General features: G+C 37.5%; 1 protein-coding gene across 1 annotated transcript; it reads left to right on the forward strand.

Moving 5' to 3' along the window:
• Positions 1–671: 671 nt before the first annotated feature.
• Positions 672–20847, forward strand: LOC144446169 (protocadherin Fat 4-like). Its single transcript, XM_078135915.1, has 23 exons — positions 672–741; positions 1228–1425; positions 1913–2224; positions 2653–2955; positions 3551–3859; positions 4049–4245; positions 4534–5206; positions 5491–5650; positions 6019–6228; positions 6466–6843; positions 7373–7728; positions 10916–11089; positions 11616–11978; positions 12269–12676; positions 13316–13627; positions 15103–15405; positions 16174–16482; positions 16887–17083; positions 17378–18044; positions 18459–18618; positions 19085–19294; positions 19611–20003; positions 20463–20847. The coding sequence occupies exons 1-23, from the start codon at positions 672–674 to the stop codon at positions 20845–20847; spliced, it is 7047 nt and encodes a 2348-aa protein (XP_077992041.1).
• The last annotated feature ends 475 nt before the right edge of the window (positions 20848–21322 follow it).

Raw genomic sequence — 21322 nt, forward strand, 5'->3', positions numbered from 1 at the left:
ACACAATTCTGGAAATCCGCCAGAAACTGATATTTTTTTTGTTCAAATATCCATAAATGTGTTCTCTTTTTTCTTCAATTACACTTTTAAATTTCATTACTATTCATTATAGAATTACTATGACAACACATCTCCCAATTAGCAGGATCACAATTACGATGCGTCAGTTGTATTGTATGTTCTAATTTAGAATGTCGCCCTCTCCTCATAACGTAATGTTTGGTAACAGCTTTGTTGTATCAATAACTTCCTTTAAACTGTGTTCATAAAGAGCAGATTATTCTCAATTGTGTTTGGTTTAAAAGGCAATGATTCTAAATCTAAACTGATATAACGTTTAATGGGAATACTTGAAGCCATAGACGTTAATAAATTCAATGGTTTTGGTATTCCAGTGCAACCAATGAAACCAACGTTGTCCAGATGAAGAGGCTTATAGATAGGAACAAATTCGTGTTATAGCGGTGCTTTGTTAAACAAACCACCTACTCATGTTTCCTACCAAAATGTTGTCCCTGGGGGAGAGAACAAATAATAAAAAAGTGAAAAGGCTTACGCCCTTCATCAAATGAGCAGACGACTGCGAAACTGTGCTGGAAGGACAACGTATCTACTGTCAAAAGTGTTTGGAATGAAAGTTGTTTAGAAAGTATTCGATCCCACGGTGAAGAATGAACCTAGATAACGTAATCGTTGTCAGTTTTGTTTTTACAGGAATCCTGTTATGTGTACAACACTGTGGTAAGTGATTTTTTAAACTGATTATTATCATTAGAAGCGAAAAATGACATGTATCCTAAAAGTGCAGTTAATTGCTTCGTCGACTCGACTCGCGATCGTACGTAAAAGATTTCAAGTTTGTTTATTGTGTATCACATTTCGACCAAGACTTCAGGCCCTGGCATGATTTTGAAATAGTGCACAAGATCACAACGCACATTTATGAATAATAACGTAGAGCTGTTCAGAAATATTATAATTTCGTACGATAATTTCTAGATTTCATTTCTTGAATAGCAATAGTTAAGTTTGTCTCAGTCAAATTCTCACTACTGTAGCATGTTTAGTACACAAAGCATGGATACAAATAACCATTAAATGCAGACCACACGTGATAGAAAAGTCAGAGAAAAATCTGGTGCGATTTTAATGTAAAATGAACACTTTTACTTGCCTTAGAAAAGTAGCAATTTTACTCTAACATTGTTACTTCAAATCCCCGGACAGGAGCTGCTCCCCCGGTGTTCGCCAACCTTGACGGGACTGGCAGCGTTAGTGAATTAGCCAACGCACCAGTAACTTGGCATCTGGTTAATGCCACGGATGATGATTCACCTCTTACCGATATCACATTTAGTATCTCCGGATCTGACCCTCCAGATGCGCCATTTCAGATAGGATCTGTAATCTACAACTTTGGAGCTGGTATGTATGTGTGCGTGTGCGTGTGCGTGTGCGTGTGCGTGTGCGTGTGCGTGTGCGTGTGCATGTGCGTGTGCGTGTGTGTGTGTATGTGTGTGTGTGCGTGTGTGTGCGCGCGCGTGTATGTGTTCGTGTGTGTGTGTGTGTGTGTGTGTGTGTGTGTGTGTGTGTGTGTGTGTGTGTGTGTGTGACTGTAACGGGAGAAAGGGACTTTTACAGAATTTCCGCGTCAATATTGTCAATAGGAACTTCTCGTGACTGTATAGGTTGAACTTTGTTATTCGGAATGGATTAAAGTATACACACGACAGCAATCAGAAGAGAATAACAAATTCTTATGTCTACCGTTAGTAAGCTGGGGATAAGTTTTCAACAAACATTGAACACACGTCGAGGTATACAGAAAGTACCAAGACGAGGACAACGAATTCCCGATAATAAATTAAATGAAAGTACTAGTAATATAATCGTTATAAGTCTTTCCACACAGTGGCTGAGATCCAAAATGCGCCAAACCCAGGCTTTGACTACGAGACACAGGCCACAACTCCATTTAAACTCTACATCACGGCCACTGACGGTGGTGGGTTGGTAACGACAGCAACTTTGACTATGAGTGTCTTCGATGAAAATGAACCCATCAACATCACCAATCTCCCAGACACAGTTGTATTGCCGGAGTCAGAGCTTGGTGATATCTATGAAGTTAAATGGTGGGATGAGGATTTACTCGATCCTGGTAAACCCATATTTTCGACATCGACAACGCCCTCTGGTGGACCATTTTCTATCGACGATTCAGGTACACTCCTCATCGTGTATAATTTAAATAGATTGATATATTATATAGGTGAATGAATGAGATGAAATACAGGCAACTAGACAGACAAACAAACAAACAGACAGTCAGAGGCAGACAGACACACACATACAGATCGATAGATAAATATACACATATGTATATACATATGTATCGAGAGAGCGATAGGATACATAAGATAAGATATATGGATAAATACAGAGACGAACAGATTAGTTTTGTCACACAGACACGCACACTCAAGTACTTGTATAGATAGACATAGACGTGACAACTAGTGTAGACACCGAACGGCGAACACAAAGAAGATTAGACACAAACTAAGAGATTGTCACACTGATAATCTTTAAGGTGCTTTGGGTATATTTTAAAACTACTATAAAATACAATTATGTATATTGTATCTTCAGGGAAAATAGAGATAATACCACCGGGTCTGAATTACCTAACAGAAAATTTCTGGACGGTAAATGTGTACATCAAAGACTCAGGTGGTTTAGTGGTCAACGAAAAACTATACGTTCAAGTCATTGATGTCAACGTGGGACCTATGATCACAAATATGCCTGTCGGTGTTACAATTCAAATCGGAGAAATGAGTTCTGGAGGCAATGATATATTCACCGTAGAGGCCGTGGATGATGATGAAGACGATTATTTCTGTGTAATGTTTGTCAACCCTAACGATGGGAATTTTGAAATGAATTCTACAAGTGAGTATAAATGCAAAATGACTTGTATTTTTGCATTAGTATATCATTGTCTGTGAATATTAGGAGGCAAGTTAGTCATTGTGTTCATTCTTACAAAATGTGATTATGGTACACAAACGTACAATTACATTTCAGTTGTAAAAGTGACAGTTGAAAACACGAAGTTGCCGTGTCAACGTTTTGGGGGAGTATAACGAGCACTGCACTGGCTCTCACGTCGAAATATTAATAGGCAAGATAGAAACTGAATGCCTATTAAAGTAATATTCATGGGCTATTCACCAAAATCTTATCAGTTCTGGCCGTTACCTACAGAATGTGTGTATGGAATATCGTTTGAATTGAGCCAACCGTGTTGAGAAAACGATGGCACAGACAGACAGACGGACGGACACACAGACACAGAAACGTACATAGACAAACATCACTAAAACATAACTTTCCCTTACGGAAAATGAATGAAATGTGCTATTTCATAAACAGCACTCCGATGTAGCCTCATAAGAAAAAGCTTTATAGAAAGGACTTGAATTTGTGAGGTCGTTCCGGACGTTTTCTGATAACAATTTCTAATTAAAATCTATATTTGTTTCAGCTAATATTATAAGTGTCATCGATAATCCTGATTTAGACTATGAGACACTTCCTACCTACACACTAACTGTCACGTGTCATGATTCCATCAACGCTGGTGCACCTCGGGAACTCATCGTCAACCTGATTGATGAAAACGAACCGCCTGAACTATTGAATTTACCCGCCACAGTGACAGTACCAGAGGATGCGATCAACAAGGCGGCAATTTTCGACGTTGAAGGATTTGACGTGGATGGAAATGATCTGCGATACTATATCACTGTTACGCCAACAAATGGTCAAGGGAAATTCTTTGTTGTAAATACAAGTAAGTTGGTGTTTTCTTTGTTTTAATATCTCATCAACTTCAGGGGCACAACATGTAACTTTGGATTCTTTGTTGGTTATTTTTGTTTATATTACGAAGTATAGTTTAACACTAGAAATATAGTTGATCATAGTTAACAGGTTTCATGTTTCTATGCAAACTGTGTAAGATTACACTCGTTCTCAACAGCCGCGTTTGATGCCAGAATCAAGATACCCGACAACCCTGCCTTTGACTTTGAAGACATCGGTCAGTACACTATTGTAGTAGAAGCAACGGACGGTGAGTTTACGGCAACTGGAACACTGAACGTTGATATTGTGGACACAGATGAACCACCAAAATTTGTGGATCGTTTTCAAGATGTGTACATTGACGAGAATAAGGTAATATAGTAGATTGAAAACGTACACTTACACATGTCATTTGATGGGATCCATCGTTTACCATGTTCACCGGTATACGTAAATATAAACTAAACACAACATGAAAAAAATTAACAAAATATTGTATGAATGAATAAAGTTTTGATTTTTTCACGAATTCTATATTTTTATTTATGTACCTATGCTAAATGATAATGTATTTATAGTAAATGGTACCATTTACCACACACTCAAATATATCTCAACTGTCCAAATAACATTGGTGATATGATTTTTGATTGTTTTCAGGAGATTGGAGCAGTATTGCCTGTGAATTGGGCGGTGATCGACGTTGATACTCAAGATGCCTTACTGATGTACAACATGGTTAGTGGTTCGTACTCGTCCTATTTCACTTTCAGTGGTGGCCCACAACTTAGCATTGCCCAACCCATAGATTACGACTCAGAGATAAACTTCCCTGTACCGTTTGTTGTAAGATTTTCTGTGGAAGATCCTGACGGTGGAAAAGATTATATGAACGTCAGGGTTCACATTCAAAATATTAACGACAACTCTCCTGTGTTCACCCAAACCCTCTACGCAGGGTCAGTATACGAAATGGAATCTTACGGTTCTTCCATTCTACAAGTATCGGCCGTAGATGGCGATCTTGCAGATGTGGTGACGTATTCCATCAATCCTGTAAATCCATATTTCGATATCGATCCTGTAACTGGTGATGTCACTGTGAAACAGCTGGTAAATCGTGCCATAGTGGGTGAATTCGTTACTTTCGCTGTTGTTGCCACTGACAACGGATCGCCAAGTCGACAGGACACATCGACAGTGACAATCACGTTAATAGATATCAACGATAATGCTCCAAGTTTTAGTAAATCTTTCTGGAACTGGGAAATACGTTTTGATGCTGATATCGCCTCCTACGTTAATTCTGTTACAGCCACTGACCCGGATGTTGGTAAGTATTGCGGTGTTGTAGGTGTCAACTATTCGTTATCACTATTATAATTAGTATTAGTATTAGTATTATTATCACGAACACTATCACCATAATAATAATAATAATAATAATAATAATAATAATAATAATAATAATAATAATAATAATAATAATAATAATAATAATATAATTATTATTTATCATTATTTGTGTGTGTCTTTAGATTCGTTTCTAGAATTAAAGGAATTAATAACACAGTTGACTATTTATTCGAGAAACTGTTTTATTTCAATCCACTTCAGGTCAAAATGGCTTTGTTACCACTATGTTATACACCCCAAATTCTAAATTTAACATGGAAACGGATGGTAGAGTCATCGTCCAGAACAGACTGGGACCGGAGCAAAAATACATCGTGACTTGTTATGCCAAGGACAGTGGCACGACGCCAGAAGTATCGGAGTAAGTATTGCCTCGAGTGGTCAGTCGAAGAGCTGCAAAGAAATAAAGCTGAAAAGATGGACAGTTCTGTTCAATAATAAATTTACCTGAAATCTTCTCTGTTAACTTTAAGAATGTTGTACTTGGATCGTTTTAAACTGTACTCTCTCAAGACAGAATTTTCGGATGCTGATCTAAGACCTAGAATACACATAACACATTGTAACATGTAACCTATAAACATCAGGAACATATGAGATACTGATACAGTAAATTTTCAACCTGTTATAATCATAAATCAGTTCCTTTCGTACTATATCAATAATGTGTGTTTCCGTTTAAAAAGTGAGTAAGATTTGCTGTAACCTTCCTGTTTTGTTCTCTGACAGTGTTGCAATGGTTCGTATCGACACCTTTATACCACAGTTGGTACTTGTGGATGTTTACCTTGGTATTACGGTGGCTGAATTCACATCAAATAGACAGCAGCAATTCCTGGATGAATTAAACACAATTTACAATCCTTGGTATTTTCGTATTTCCACCGTCAGATCAAGTACAGATCTACAGGTGGCTACGAAGAGACGGTTACTTCAAGAGTAAGTCAAATTAATTAAGATGAACAATAATATTGTCCGAAACTTTTACGAAACTCGTCGTGTTTTTTTCTTCTCTTTTTAGACAGTTATTCAAGAGTAAGCAGGGTATTTGATTACAGTCATCATTTAATTGCATGTCTTTAAATTTGGCACTGAGTTTCAATGCAAGTCTAAACGTTGAAAGCAACGCCTTTTTATAGTGCAGTTTATATGGTAACTTGTCCCATCCCATTTCAGTACTGCAGTGGCCGAAATATACGCCTTGACCAACCATGACACAGACAACGAGGCCAACGTCGCTATGACAAAGGAGTTCGTTTATTACAAGGATTTGCTGTCTGCTATGAGGATTCATTCTGATGGCACTCCTTCAGATATTATTTCTGGTGCAGAATTTGATAATTTTCCGATCGTCAAAGTCGAACCAACTTACGACATTACATCGGACGATTTCAACTGGTGGTTGGATACCGTTGAGGGCAACGTCACCATTGGTGTATTGGCGTCCATCATCCCCTTGGCTCTGCTGATGTGTTTGGCTGCCTTTTGTTGTTGGAAATATCGGTGCTGTCAACGATGTGCCAGTTACTGTTGTCGACGTTCAAAAAGACCCAAGTAAGTACTTTTAGAACTTATTCATCCAATTTATTAATTCTTGCGATGTTCTTTACATTCAGAGTATTGATTTCAGTGGGGTCTATTTTGGATTTTATTTTCTTAGTAGCAAATGCAATAGATTTGACATCATAATCTTAAAGTTTTGTTTATCTCTTTCAAAACTTACACTTTACAAGTGAAAATACAACAAACAGTTATTGTTATCCAAAGTTTTTGAAATGTTGCATATTTATCAGCAATATATCAAAAAGTGTAAGAAAATAAAAACCCAAAATAGATCACGTGTTATTTGATGTTTTATTTTGATTTTTTTCCCAATCTAATTCAATGATTTATATCCATATTATTGTACGTGATGACTGATATTTGTCCCGTCTTACTACGTCACTTTAAATCCAGATATAACGTTTTTGATACTGTTTCTCGTCACCGAATTTAAAGGTTTTTTTTTTTTTACATATTAATTATTGCGTCATTTTAATGAATAACGGACTTTTCAATGAAATATCTACTTGATTTTTACTAGAACTCCGATAAAACGGGAGAATAAAGAAGTGAAGCGACCTAATGATGTTCCCAAGGATGTGAACCCACCAGCCAATGACGGGAAGTTTGATCTCCGTTATGCTAATCGCCCTCACTTCAAGATGTTTGATGGACCGGCAGTGGTACCCATACCGACGACAACGGCTCCTTTTGGACAGAATGTTCAAAAGAAGAGTCACGAACCGCTAATTATCGCCCCCTTAGAACCCAAACGCAATCCTACAGTGGCCCGTACCATGAGTCGACAGCCGTCGCGATCTTCAAATTCAACATCACAGACAGAGCTGTCCCGCCAATCTAGCACTGGAAATGAAGCCGACAAGGAATCTGAAGGCAGTAAGATCACCCGTACATATCATGGGCATCCGTACAGCTCGGGTGTAATACCTTTGAAACGAGACTTTGATACCCACATGTAGTTCGGAAAATCACATGAAATGTGTTTCTCTATATCATGTAGCGTAATACCAGATAAGTGTTGTAGTGAACTTGTCAACAAAAGTCTGTAGAAATACCAGGTCTTCATTTATAGATTAATGACGTCATTGTATCTGAGTCGTATATCTGTGACATTGAACAATAACAAGGCAGTTAAATGTTTGTGGAAACATTTCATATTTATAAGGAATTGAAGCGTAATATACTATATCATAACCTAGTCAGTAAATTCTACTTACTGGATTTTCAAATGTCAGATATGTTAGCAATGGATTACAGGATTTAAAATATCACAAGAGTACATTTTTAGTATAAAATATCGTTCTGATATTCTATGAAAAGTTTTTAAAGTATTTTACTTGACAGAATTGTAGAAAAGAAATGTAAGGCAGAACAAATAAATACGTGTGGATATCGAATATATCACGATATACTGATAAAATACATCACATTTTAATGTGCATTTGTCTTTTACCGTAGACATGGTGAAACCCTGACAGAATTTAGTACAGTAATAAATTAACAAGTTGATAGTAAAACAAAATACGAGTAAGAATAATAATTTATCTATGTAGAAAATGTGTATATAATTCAGTGGAATTTTACTTTTTATAAGATCAGAAGATTTAGCCTAAAATTGTTTGTTATATTTGTAGAAAATGTAATGGGTTGATCGTACTGGTCGCTGAATGAAAAATAATATCCAAGACTCATTTTGAATTGTATCAGATATGCACATTACTCTAGAATGACTAACAGGCAGCTGCGTTTGTTCAGTATCAAACTTAAAACATGAAATAAATGCTCTGTAGATAGGTGTGATATTTGTAAGTGAACAATTATAAGGGAACTTGTACTCAGCATACACATTTCATTTTTTAAAAAACTGGAATTGTTTTTAAAAGGCTGCAGCAGAATTAAGTCATACCAGTTATGGAACACATAAAACTTACAAAATGAGTGTACACGATGAATGTTAATCTATGGCTAAAACGATAACCTAAATATAAGATGCATTTTTGACCAAAAAGTCATAAATCCAAAAAAATCCCGATGAGATGGCTGCTATGGTATTTGAAAGAGGCATCCCTAGGGATATAAATGGGATGAAAATTGTATTGTTAAGGTTACATGTATTCAAATGGGGAAAATAAATAGAAACATTATTCGTGTCCATAGCAACGGTTTAAGCAATGTGTTTTAATGGAACAAGAATGAGTGTTTTAAAATAGAAACAACAAATATAAACATTCCCCTGGTAACTGATTGATCCAGATTACCGTTTGCTCAAAGGAAATACAATTATACGTACGCCAGAAAAACATTATACACTCACGATAAAAGTCCATAGCGGCAAGGATGGGAATAACCTTAAGAACGTTGAATATCAACGAGGCATGAATTAATACAAGTGCAATCACCTGTGCTGTCTAAAAGACTTTGTACTATTTTTCATATCTGTCACGGTTCTCGTGGTTCCCCCATCAACGGCATAAGTCATCGTAAAAATGTCAATCTACATTTGTTGTGAAATCTAACCGACACTTGTCTCAAAATATCCACCATGACCGACTTCTACGTCGGTAACATTGTTATTTGTGAAGTCAATATCATATTTACGTGAACGTACTGACCTTATAACTGCCAATACCTTGTGACAGCTATAACTTTACAAGTTTGTAGGTGTTACACCTAGCCATATAATATAATTTCTAGCAACAGATCTGTTGTAGCAACAATGTGCCGTTAATAAAGCAACGTCCTATTAACTTGGTGTTTATACTGACTTTGCACTTTTGATCCACTACAGAATTCATTTAATATACGTAATGTAAACAATGCTATTGATATGGCGTAGAGTGATGGGCAGTATTACTTTTAAGGTCCTGCATGGTATTCCAGCACAAGCACTTAACTACCAGCGTTATTTCAGCTCAAGTGGTTTAGTTAGATGACGATGAACACGTTTGTGAGATAGCGGTCCCTTGATAAACATCAACGATTGTTACGGTGTTTTCTCTCAGTGTTCTTTATTCCATTGAAATCCCTCTACTTTATTCCTCCTAGCAAGGCGTTGTCATAGGGAAGGCAAATAAAAGGGGGAGTAAAAAAATATATGTCCTTCGATCATATCGTCAGACCGTAGAGAGGCAAGCTTGCTGACTAATGGATATTTAAGTCTCTGTTAATTTCAGACTATGTGAAATGAAATCGACATAGAAATCAGTTCATTTCAGGGCGAAGACAGATAATGTCTGAAATAATCTTGATATGTTTCGTGCTGGTCGGAACCCTGTTGTGTACAGGCGATTGTGGTAAGTAATTCTCGTCAGAAGGCCATATATAGTTCAGTTAGTGATCTTAGGTACAATCAAACAGTAGACATTCAGTTAGACTTTGTACGACGCGACGTTTCTTATCTTACAGGGCTTGTCTCCTTTTGATGGCTGGGTTGGACGATTAAAAATAGCTTATAAATATTATATTATTGTTGTTTTGTAGCTGCTTTTACACGATAAATAAAACTAAATTGATATTAGGTCCGCACCCATAAATGAACGCCCTCAACGGCAGTCACGATTTCAACCTATTTCTGTACTGCTTATGGCTAATATCGACCACTGGTTACATGTTCAATGTCTAATTATTAGCGTTTTAACAATTTTAGTAAATATATTGTGGTTGTCTGATCGAAAGTGATACGCCAGTTAAGTTACAACTAACGGATTTTATATGGTGACAGTTTTAAAAGTGAACTTTTACCCAAGATTTACACTTGCTACTACACCATCTAAACATGATATTGACTACAAATTAACATATGCAATGTATTTTTTATAAATAACTGACCAATTCTAATGATATATCTGTGGTTTTTTGATGAAAAAACGTCCGAGTTGAGCTAGTGCAGGTTTAAAATCAATGAATCTTACTAAAAATTTCCCCGATCACATTCGAAGGATTTCTCGTAGTTTCCTACACAAAACCTGTTCAAATAAGAGTTACATGTAATGTAGTTGATATTCAGAGCCATGGCACCTTCGTATATTAACATTTGCAAACACTCATATTTTATCATGACTAGCTTTGAATATACCAGCGTTGAACAGCCCAGGTCAGACAGATATAGATGAAGATGTCACTGACGGCTCCTACATATATACTGTTGTTGCTAATGGACAAGGAGGAAACGCGCGGTATTCCTACGCCTTACAAAGTGTTACACCGGACTCTGCTCCATTTACATTAATACCTCAAGGTAAATAGTTGTTCTTTCTATTTTTACGACTGCAAATGACTTGCATCAAAGTCATCAAACTATCCAGACTTATAGTAACATATCAATTGGGACTAAGATTGAACAATATTCAAAAGAAGCCTTGAGAGAAATGTGTTGATAATAAACGTTTGTACTATCTAGCTTTTATTTTCAGGGATAACAGTAGGGTGACTGTAGAACTCATAGTAATCTGTTCGCCAAGAACGTGTGCAATATACTGGGTTTACTGTGATATCAGTATCATGTCCCTACATATAAATGATATCGTGTGTAAGTTAAGCATCAGTGGATGTGAGCGGTAGTGTATATTATAAAGGTTTTGGGTATGGCTGTTACAAGCATCAGAGAAAGTAAAATTATTTAACATGGATTATGATCAATAGCAATGATCGACAGCATCATTACAAAAGTCATACTTCACTATCATTGGAGTTGAGGGCAACAAAAATATACTTGCTATATTGGCATTAACTATCACTGTATTATTGTTCACTGATTCCTACAGGAACGCCTTCTCCAGTCAACGAAGCCGATATATTTGCCGTAGTTCCACCAGGATTTAACTATGAAGTTGTAAACCAGTACGTGTTAATCATTACTGTCGTCGATCTAGACGATTTACTAGCAGGCACAGTGACTGGTACACTAACCGTTGACATCAATGACGCACCTGATCCACCGATATTCACCAATCTTCCTGGAGTTGCTAGCGTTGGAGAATTGTCCACAATACCGGCAACATTCCACTCAGTCACTGTCACGGATGAAGATTCTAATGTTGCCGATATCACATTTAGTATTTCCGGATCTGACCCACCAGGTGCTCCATTCCAAATCGGAACGGCAACAGATGTTTCCGGGAATATAGGTATGTATGTATGTATGTATGTATGTATGTATGTATGTATGTATGTATGTATGTATGTATGTATGTATGTATGTATGTATGTATGTATGTATGTGTGTGTGTGTGTGTGTGTGTGTGTGTGTGTGTGTGTGTGTGTGTGCGCGCGCGCGCGCGCATGCATGCATGCATGCATGCATGTATGTATGTATGTATGTATGTATGTATGTATGTATGTATGTATGTATGTATGTAAATTGATCTCAAAGATGAACTTGTCACCATGCCGTACATTCCAAGACTTCTACTTCAAGCCAGTGATGTCGAACTTAATCCAGGCCCTCCTAAGACAAGACAGATGAAATTATCTACGAGAGGTGACATACTAGATATAGACAACATAGAAACTGAGGACGAAACAGGTGAATCTACACTATCTATTGTAAGGGCTATCCGTGCAGACATTAAAACACTAAAGTATGACATGAGAAAAGTTACCAAAACCGTGAATGAGATCCAAACGAAACAAGATGAATTGGTTGAGGAAAATAAAAAAATGTCAGACAGAATTGCAGAATTGGAACGCGAAGCTGTTGGACTTCGTTCTCATACTTGTCGAAATAACCTAATTATCAGAGGGTTAAAGGAAGACAGAAATGAGACGTGGGACGACTGTGAGAACATGGTTCGTGTAATGCTAAAGACAGAATTAGACATTGCATGTATGTATGTATGTATGTATGTATGTATGTATGTATGTATGTATGTATGTATGTATGTATGTATGTATGTATGTATGCATGCATGCATGCATGCATGCATGTATGCATGCATGTATGTATGTATGTATGTATGTATGTATGTATGTATGTATGTATGTATGTATGTATGTATGTGTGTATGTGTGTGTACGTACGTATGCATGTATGTGTGTGTGTGTATGTATGTATGTATGTATGTATGTATGTATGTATGTATGTATGTGTGTATGTGTGTGTGTGTGTGTGTGTGTGTGTGTGTGTGTGTGTGTGTGTGTGTGTGTGTGTGTGTGTGTACGTACGTACGTATGCATGTAGTGTTTATGTGCTTGTCTGTGAATAAACAATACAAAAAGAGAAAATATGAAACTAAATGCCCTGTTACATATTAGGCTACAGAAAGTCTATGTCATGAACACCGTTTGGGTTCTATTTTAGGAAAGACAATAAAAAATAAAGTACTTCAATGTATATCATCTATATATTTTCAAAAGTACGTATGATGAGATAGCCAGAACAAGTTATTCATATATGTTAACTTATTTTGTTCTAGTGAAACGATGAAGTCGAACTAACGCAATCTTCGTTTCTCCTTGTTAACAGTGGTAGAGATCCAAAATGCACTAAATCCAGGCTTTGACTACGAGACGCAGTTCGATGAAATATATGAACTCTACATCACAGCCACAGACAATACCGGGTTGACTATCACATCTAATTTAAACGTGTCTATATCCGATGAGAATGAACCAATTAACATCACCAATCTTCCTGACACCGTTATGATACCGGAATCGACTCTTGGTGATATTTATCAAGTTGAATGGTTTGATGAGGATATACGCAACCCTGGTAACCCTTCATTCATGATTTCAACGGCGCCCTCTGGTGGACCATTTTCTATAGATGCATCGGGTAAGATAAATTGACCGAACGAACGAAGGAACGACAGGATGAATGGACGGATGGGTGGACGGATTGATAGATGGATTGATATAGATGAATTAAAGAAAACACATAGGTGGAGGCATAGCTAAACATAAGGCCTGCATGTTTCAATAGTTAGGCATTTAAATTGTGTATACTGATTAATTGCTAATTTGATGTCTTTCTAAGATGTGAAAGTATTGCCAAGATAATCTAAAAATTGCCTTAAAAGATTCCTAAAGTCAAGAAACTCTCCAAGCCTTCCTCTACAATGATACAACCATCAGATGTGATGACCTTTACTATAATGATGCAATTTAACCTTTTAAGAACACATTTCAACCCTGTGTATAAGAAATAGTTTCTGATAGTTGTTGGTGCTTTCTTGTAATGCTTAGAAATAATTGCCTGAAAGGGTTTGAATAGCCTAACTAAATATTATTGGCTTTAAGAGTAAAACGCCCCCCCCCCCCAGAGTTTCCCATAGGACTCCCCACCCATGAGAAGTGGACATATCCTCATTTCAAGCTTTCCCCCTGCCTTTTACTGTCAAAATGCCATTTTCAATATATTTACCCTGTGTAGTCGCTAATTACATGATGGTACTATCTTATAAAAGTATTTGTAAGACATATTCCAACAGTCCACTCTGAGTCACGATCAAATACCTGTCAAGTGAATATGATATGGGGGAGGAGGTGGTGAGGTCAGAATTAAGTGATGGGGGTGGGGGTGTAATCTGTTTTTGGTTTTACAGAGAGTTGGGGGTTCAGTGACTTTTCGTCGGCCGATGGAAAAATACACGGGACCCCCTCCCAGGCCGGAGAAACTGACGGGTCCCTAAAATCATCCTCACAGACATTTACCTGTGAATGACACTGTACTCCCTTTCTCACATGAACAATCATTATAACTCAGAATAAAACACCCTCAAGTCTGGCTTTTTGACAGTGCTGCTAATAATGGAATAGAAAAGTTTGATGCCTTGTTTGTTCAATCTTATGTTTATCTGTTCAGCTGAATTACACTTCATGATGAGCAACACACCTAATACCCCCGGCATCAGTTATATGATTGTTAAGAATTAGTGATCAAGTTTGATATTCAGTTGTACAGTTTGATTTGATGTTAACATTTTGTTTTGAATCAGCATCAACAAACAAATTATTGCAAACCTTTGTCAAGAATCTGTTAAAGTATCGAAATGACCTTTTGTTCAAAAAACAACCTTGGAAATTATACATGAAATTCAATTCGATACTATGGTTTACCAACACTGGTGAACTGACTAAACTGACTTACTCAGAGAAACAACTATAGGTCGATATTTGTGTTCAGGAAGCATTGGCAGGGCCTGGCGTAGAAATAGCTTTGGAACAAACTTACTGTACTTGTCTATTGCCATATAGATAAATTGTGTTGGAAGGACTATATCACATAATGTGTTGTAAATTATATTTCAGGGATGGTAAAGGTCACAGCGCCAGGTCTGGATTACTTAACAACAAATTTCTGGACAGTAAATGTGTACATCGAAGACCCAGGTGGTTTAACTGACAGTGCAGAACTGTACGTTCAAATCACTGATGTCAACGTGGGACCAGTGATTGTTAACATGCCAGCCGGTGTCTCACTAGATGTGGGAGAAGTAAGCTCTGCAGGCAATGATATTTTCACTGTTGTGGCTGTGGATAATGATGCTGATGATTATTTCTGTGTTATGCTTGTAGACCCCAACGATGGAAACTTTGAGATTAATTCCATTAGTAAGTATACTGCTATAAATATTTGGTGTCGTTGTCCGATTTATAAGCATTCAGTGGCACACAAGTTATCTTGTAGTTCTTAATCACCAAATGATTTCTTTACACAGAGTACTATACACTAGTGTCTGTAAAATAATACTCCAAAGAAAGTTCACTACATGAAGGATTTGTATCAATGTTTTGGCAAAGGGATACTATGGACAACGAAATTACAATGGTATAGGAGTTTGATATTACGACATCACCGAAGGATTGCAAGGGGGCCGGGTAGTCGACAAAGCAAGCCGACAAAACGATAGCAAAAGTTCATTTTGTTCATGGATTTGAACTTGAAAGTCAATATGGATCAAATTTATGTTCCTCAGACAAATACAAATTAATGTACATTATTTCTTGAAGAGTTTTATCGCTATTTTTTGGGCATCTTTTGCTAACACCCTTTTAAAAACCCAATGCAATTATAGCTTCATTACAAGTTTTTAGTCAAACAATTGAATGTGTGCGTGCCCGAGTTCTACTCTAGCATTTCATACCACTTTGCAATCCACACAGCATTTGCTCTCATTCCGAAAACAAACGTGAAATTGATGAATGTTAGACAAATATATAGTTTGCTGATGGAGTGACGTTGTTTCTTGAGATCTCACAGACCTTGGTCTTTAAGTAACCGGGCTGTCCTTTCGTAGACCCTCGTTGGAAACAACAGGGATTCGTCTACGTATAAGTTCAGGGCCAAAAGCTTACATTTAAAATTTGTATTCGTTTCAGCTAATGTCATTAGTGTCATCGACAGTCCCACTTTAGACTTTGAGACTCTCCGTAACTACACGCTGACTGTCACGTGTCATGATACCATAAACGCTGGTGCACCTCGGGAACTTTTCATCCAACTAACTGATGAAAACGAACCACCTGAAATATTGGACTTGCCAGCCACAGTGACGGTACCCGAGGATGCCATAAATATGGCTGCAATTTATACTGCTGCTGGATTTGACCAGGATGGAAATGATCTGAGATATTACCTTTCAGTAATTCCAGCAAGTGGTCTAGGGAAATTCTTTGTTATAAACACGAGTGAGTTCAAAATTTACAGTTTACAGTTTTCAGAGTTACAGTTTTGTGAGTTTACAGTTTTCTTTATTTCCCACAAGACACGGACATCTAAAGTTGCAAATAAGCTCACGTATCGAAAGACAACCTCAGTTCATCAATGTAACGTCTTTAAGACATCAAGGCGTCATTCTGTGGTACATGTGTTATTCCACGTGGAGATTGTATCACTCTTAGTACGTGTAAAGCATGCGGTTCCTCGTGGACCTGTTCTCATGTTTAGACACAAAAACAACAACACTAAAGAAAGGGAACCTATTCCTTGTACGAGCAAGACCTGTCCATTGTCCGGGTCTGACAAATATTCCCAAACTATCAGTAGTTAGATGTCTTGCTTCTATTAAAGTTATAAATATTCTTTTTAACAGCTGCAAATGATGCCAAGATCAAGGTATCCGACAATCCTGGCTTTGACTACGAAAGCATTGATCAGTACACCATTATATTAGAAGCGACGGACGGCGAGTTTACGGCAACTGGAACACTGAATGTTGATATTGTCGACGCTGATGAACCTCCACGATTTGTGGATGATATCCAAAATGTGTTTATTAGAGAGGATCAGGTAAGTTGAAAACACTAAGACGAGATGGTACTATTATTTGGAGCCTTGCCAATATATATATATTAGAATATTATACGATATTACGAAAAGTGTTATTTTATTTTAAATGAAAGTTTACATACTGTGTTACAGTAGACTGTTGGTGTTTAGTTTACCCTGGGTGACTTGTTCTGGATCAATAACTCAACAACTTGAGATTGCAATTCACATTACTTTAATACTAATATTCTCTCCATACACATATCTGTGCCTAAGAGTAAACTGAAAGCCAGGACATATTTTATTGTTTCTCAGATGATTGGAACAGTACTATCCGTGGACTGGGCAGTGGTGGATGTTGATACCCCACAGACATCATTGGTGTACAGCATGGTTGATGGTTCGTTCTCGTCATATTTCACTTTCACTAATGGCGGTCCTCAACTTAGCATTGCAAGACTTATGGATTACGAGGCGGGCTTCCCGGAACCGTTCACAGTTACATTTTCTGTAGAAGACCCCGAGGGTGGTAAAGGTTACATGACCTTGAAGGTTCATCTTCAGAATGTCAACGACAACTCTCCTGTGTTTTCCCAAACTCTCTACACAGGGTCAATGTACGAGAAGGAACCTTACGGTTCTTCCATTCTACAAGTATCGGCCATAGATGACGAAGCAACTGCAGTGACGTATTCCATCAATCCTGTAAATCCTTATTTCGATATTGATCCTGTAACTGGTGACGTCACTGTCAAACAACTGGTAGATTATATGACAGTGGGTGAATTCGTTACTTTCACTGTTGTTGCCATTGACAACGGATCGCCAAGTCGACAGGTCACATCAACAGTGACAATCAACATCTTAGATATCAACGATAATGCTCCAATTTTTAGTAAATCTTTCTGGAACTGGGAAATACGTTATGATGCTGATGTCGCTTCCTATGTTAATTCTGTTACAGCCACTGACCCGGATGTTGGTAAGGGCTCTAAAACATATTATTGTAGTTGTTGTTTCAGCGTCTGGCTCATCAAGGGTTTCCACTGAATTGAGGAAAAGAATGAGTGATGGGAATTTATACATGTATGTAGTAATGGGGGGATTCAGACAGACACAGACAGACAGACAGACATACAGACAGACAGACAGACAGACAGACAGACAGACAGACAGACATATTGATACAGTAAGTATACAAATTATAAAAAAAATACCTGTATACTTGTCCAAACACTTCAGAAGTGTATATATGTTTCAGTAGAAACAATAATATTTATGTCTAAACACAGACAAAGAAAAGACTATTTCCTTGTCTGTGCTATAAACTTTGATATCGTGCGTTTCCCCGGAAACATCTTTCAGCCTTACATTTCTGTCGTCTACCTACCTACAGGTCAAAATGGAGTACTTTCCTATTTGCTTTACATCCCACATGCTAAATTTTCCATGGAAACTGACGGACAAGTATTTATACAAGAGAGACTGAAGCCCGAACTAAAGTATTTAGTGACATGCTATGCCCGGGACAGTGGAACACCACCAGCAGCATCGGGGTGAGTGTAAGAGAGCAAACTCAGGGGTTACATAAGGAGGGGGGGTTGGGTTCATGAGAAGAAATTAATGTTCACGCACCTGTTCATGTATTTTGACCTTGTCAATGTTTATGATGAAGTACCTGCCATGACCTCAAGATATGTACTAGTCTCAGAGCAGTAGTATATTTTACATTACATAATACAGCTTAGATATAACTTTACGCTGACAATCGTGATTCCCACCTTCGCTGATTCGAATACATGTAATACTTAGCTATGAAACAGTATATATTTATATATTATAGCAAAACTCAAATATTATTTGCATGAAGTTGTTTCCTTGTTCTCTTTCAATTCGCGAAACATTTTGTACCACATGGCTGATCACAAGTCCCTTTTAAACATTCAAAAAAGGACGGGTTTCTCGAGTCGATGTAGGCACCAGTGTCATTTAATATCATTGACAATTCATCTTTTTTCACAGTGCATCAACGATTCGTATTGACACCTTTATACCCCAGTTCGTACTTGTGGATGTTTATCTTGGTATCTCGGTGGTTGAGTTTACATCAGACAGACAGCAGCAGTTCCTGAACGAGTTAAACAATATCTACAGTCCTTGGTATTTTCGTATCTCAACCGTCAGATCGAGAAACGATCTACAGGTTGCTACGAAAAGGCGTTTGCTCGAAGAGTAAGTGGCACATTTATTACGGATTGTATTTACAGTTTAATGGACGAATGTATATATAATACATTCATTCACAAAAGGCGAATGGACCTAGCTAGATGTTGCCGTGTGTCAGCGTAAAGACGTAAAACGTAAAGTTTTCATAATGTTTAAAATCACGAAAAATAAATCTGATAAAACTTGGCGACAGAAGCTGATAATTCACGAACTCGGCTGAATATGGAAATCGATATTGATTCTGATAATTAAAAAAATGGTCATCGTATCAACAGTGTGTCACTTAAGGATACGAACTTGCTAATTACTGATCTAATTTCAGGTCTGCAGTTGCCGAAATATACGCTTTAACCAACGATAATACAGAACACCAAGCAAATATCGATACAACAAAAGATTTCGTATATTACAAAGATTTACTGTCGGCAATGAGGATTCATTCTGACGGCACTCCTTCAGATATCATCTCTGGTGCAGAATTTGACAACTATCCAATCGTCAAAGTCGAACCAACTTACGAGGTTACATCGGACGATTTCAACTGGTGGTTGGATACAGTTGAAGGCAACGTCACTATTGGTGTATTGGCGTCCATCATTCCCTTAGCTCTGCTGATCGCTTTGATTGCCTTCTGCTGTTGGAAATATCGGTGCTGCGAAGGGTGCGCCAGGTGTTGTGGTTCTTTATGTAAACGTTCTAAGAAAGAACGAGCGGAGTAAGTGAACCTCATTTGCTAAGTGACTCTTGCTGTCATATTTCCTTGCTCTATACTATGTCATGTTGACTTTGTTAATTTCTTAACCCGCGATAAGCACAAAGTGACACATATATATATTTGATGCACATGGCTGATCACCGTTTTCGATAAGAATGACCAAGCCGGGCGAACAATTCCGCATCCAAATAGTCCTTCATATAGAAAAAAACAAAGTTTCTTTCTCTTCCTTGAACTTTATCCCAAATAAATGTTACTCATTACAATCAACACATATATTTGGAACGGTTTTCATTTTTGCATTTCTCTGACTTTACAACATTGACATATTAAACGTTTGTAGTTTTGTTACTCTGTATAGCTACTGATTGATCAACATTATCTTTAGTTTATATCTTAAGTGTTTCTATCGATAACAGATAACAGTTAACAGTTAACTTCTTTCTCGATTTCAACCAGAACATGGGAGCGTAAAGGTGCGAAGCGACCTGGCAAAGTACCTAGGGATGTGGAACCAGCCAATAACGGAACATTTGATCACAGATATGCAAATCGTCCGCATGGCAAGATGTTTGACGGTCCAGGAGTGGTACCAATACCAACGAAAACGAATCCTTTCGGTCACAACTTACGAAAGAAGGGCTATCAACCAGTAATTGTCGCCCCATCACAACCCAGACCCAGGCCTACAACGGACAGTAACAGTCGACCGTCGTCGCGATCTTCAAATTCATCATCGGAAACCAAGCTGTCTGATGGGAATAAGAGTGCCCGTACTTATGGTCATGCGTATAGCTCGTATAAAACACCACTGAAAAAAGACTTCGATACCCACATGTTGTAATTCGAAACTCGCATGTGGTACACCTCTTCACGTTATAGTCATTAGTATTCCAGGACGGCGAGGAATAATCTCTCTGGGAACTATATAATAGACAATGGCTGTTTTAATCAATTAGTTTTGTAATTTAAAAGTAACCGTGTCGTACACTAGAGAACGTTTCACTTGAAAAATTGTTCTACAGAAGTGTCTAGATTCATAACATATTGAGAATTGGAAAGTTTATATCTTAATCATAATAATGTTGAAATGTAATGATTTAAATGCTAAAAACAGTTCAGTTGCATGTCACAACATTGAAAAAGTCAAATATGATAAAGATATAAAGTTTGAATTCCTCCTAGTTGCAAATATAATTTTGATGTTCAATTACTTTGATTCAGTGTGTATATGCTTACATACAGAAATAAAATATTACTTGAGTGCGAACAAAGAAATGTTGTATGGCAGGTGTAAATGACAAGGTTTCGTGATACTA

The sequence above is a fragment of the Glandiceps talaboti genome, chromosome 2 (assembly GCF_964340395.1).
Source record: "Glandiceps talaboti chromosome 2, keGlaTala1.1, whole genome shotgun sequence".
NCBI lineage: Eukaryota > Metazoa > Hemichordata > Enteropneusta > Spengelidae > Glandiceps > Glandiceps talaboti.

Excerpts from the sequence above, each read along its gene's own strand:
- LOC144446169 (XM_078135915.1), top strand. The coding sequence starts at position 672 with ATGAACCTAGATAACGTAATCGTTGTCAGTTTTGTTTTTACAGGAATC. Across the intron at positions 11,979-12,268 it reads AGATGTTTCCGGGAATATAG|CCAGTGATGTCGAACTTAAT; the intron begins GTATGTATGTAT and ends TTCTACTTCAAG. Across the intron at positions 18,045-18,458 it reads AGCCACTGACCCGGATGTTG|GTCAAAATGGAGTACTTTCC; the intron begins GTAAGGGCTCTA and ends ACCTACCTACAG.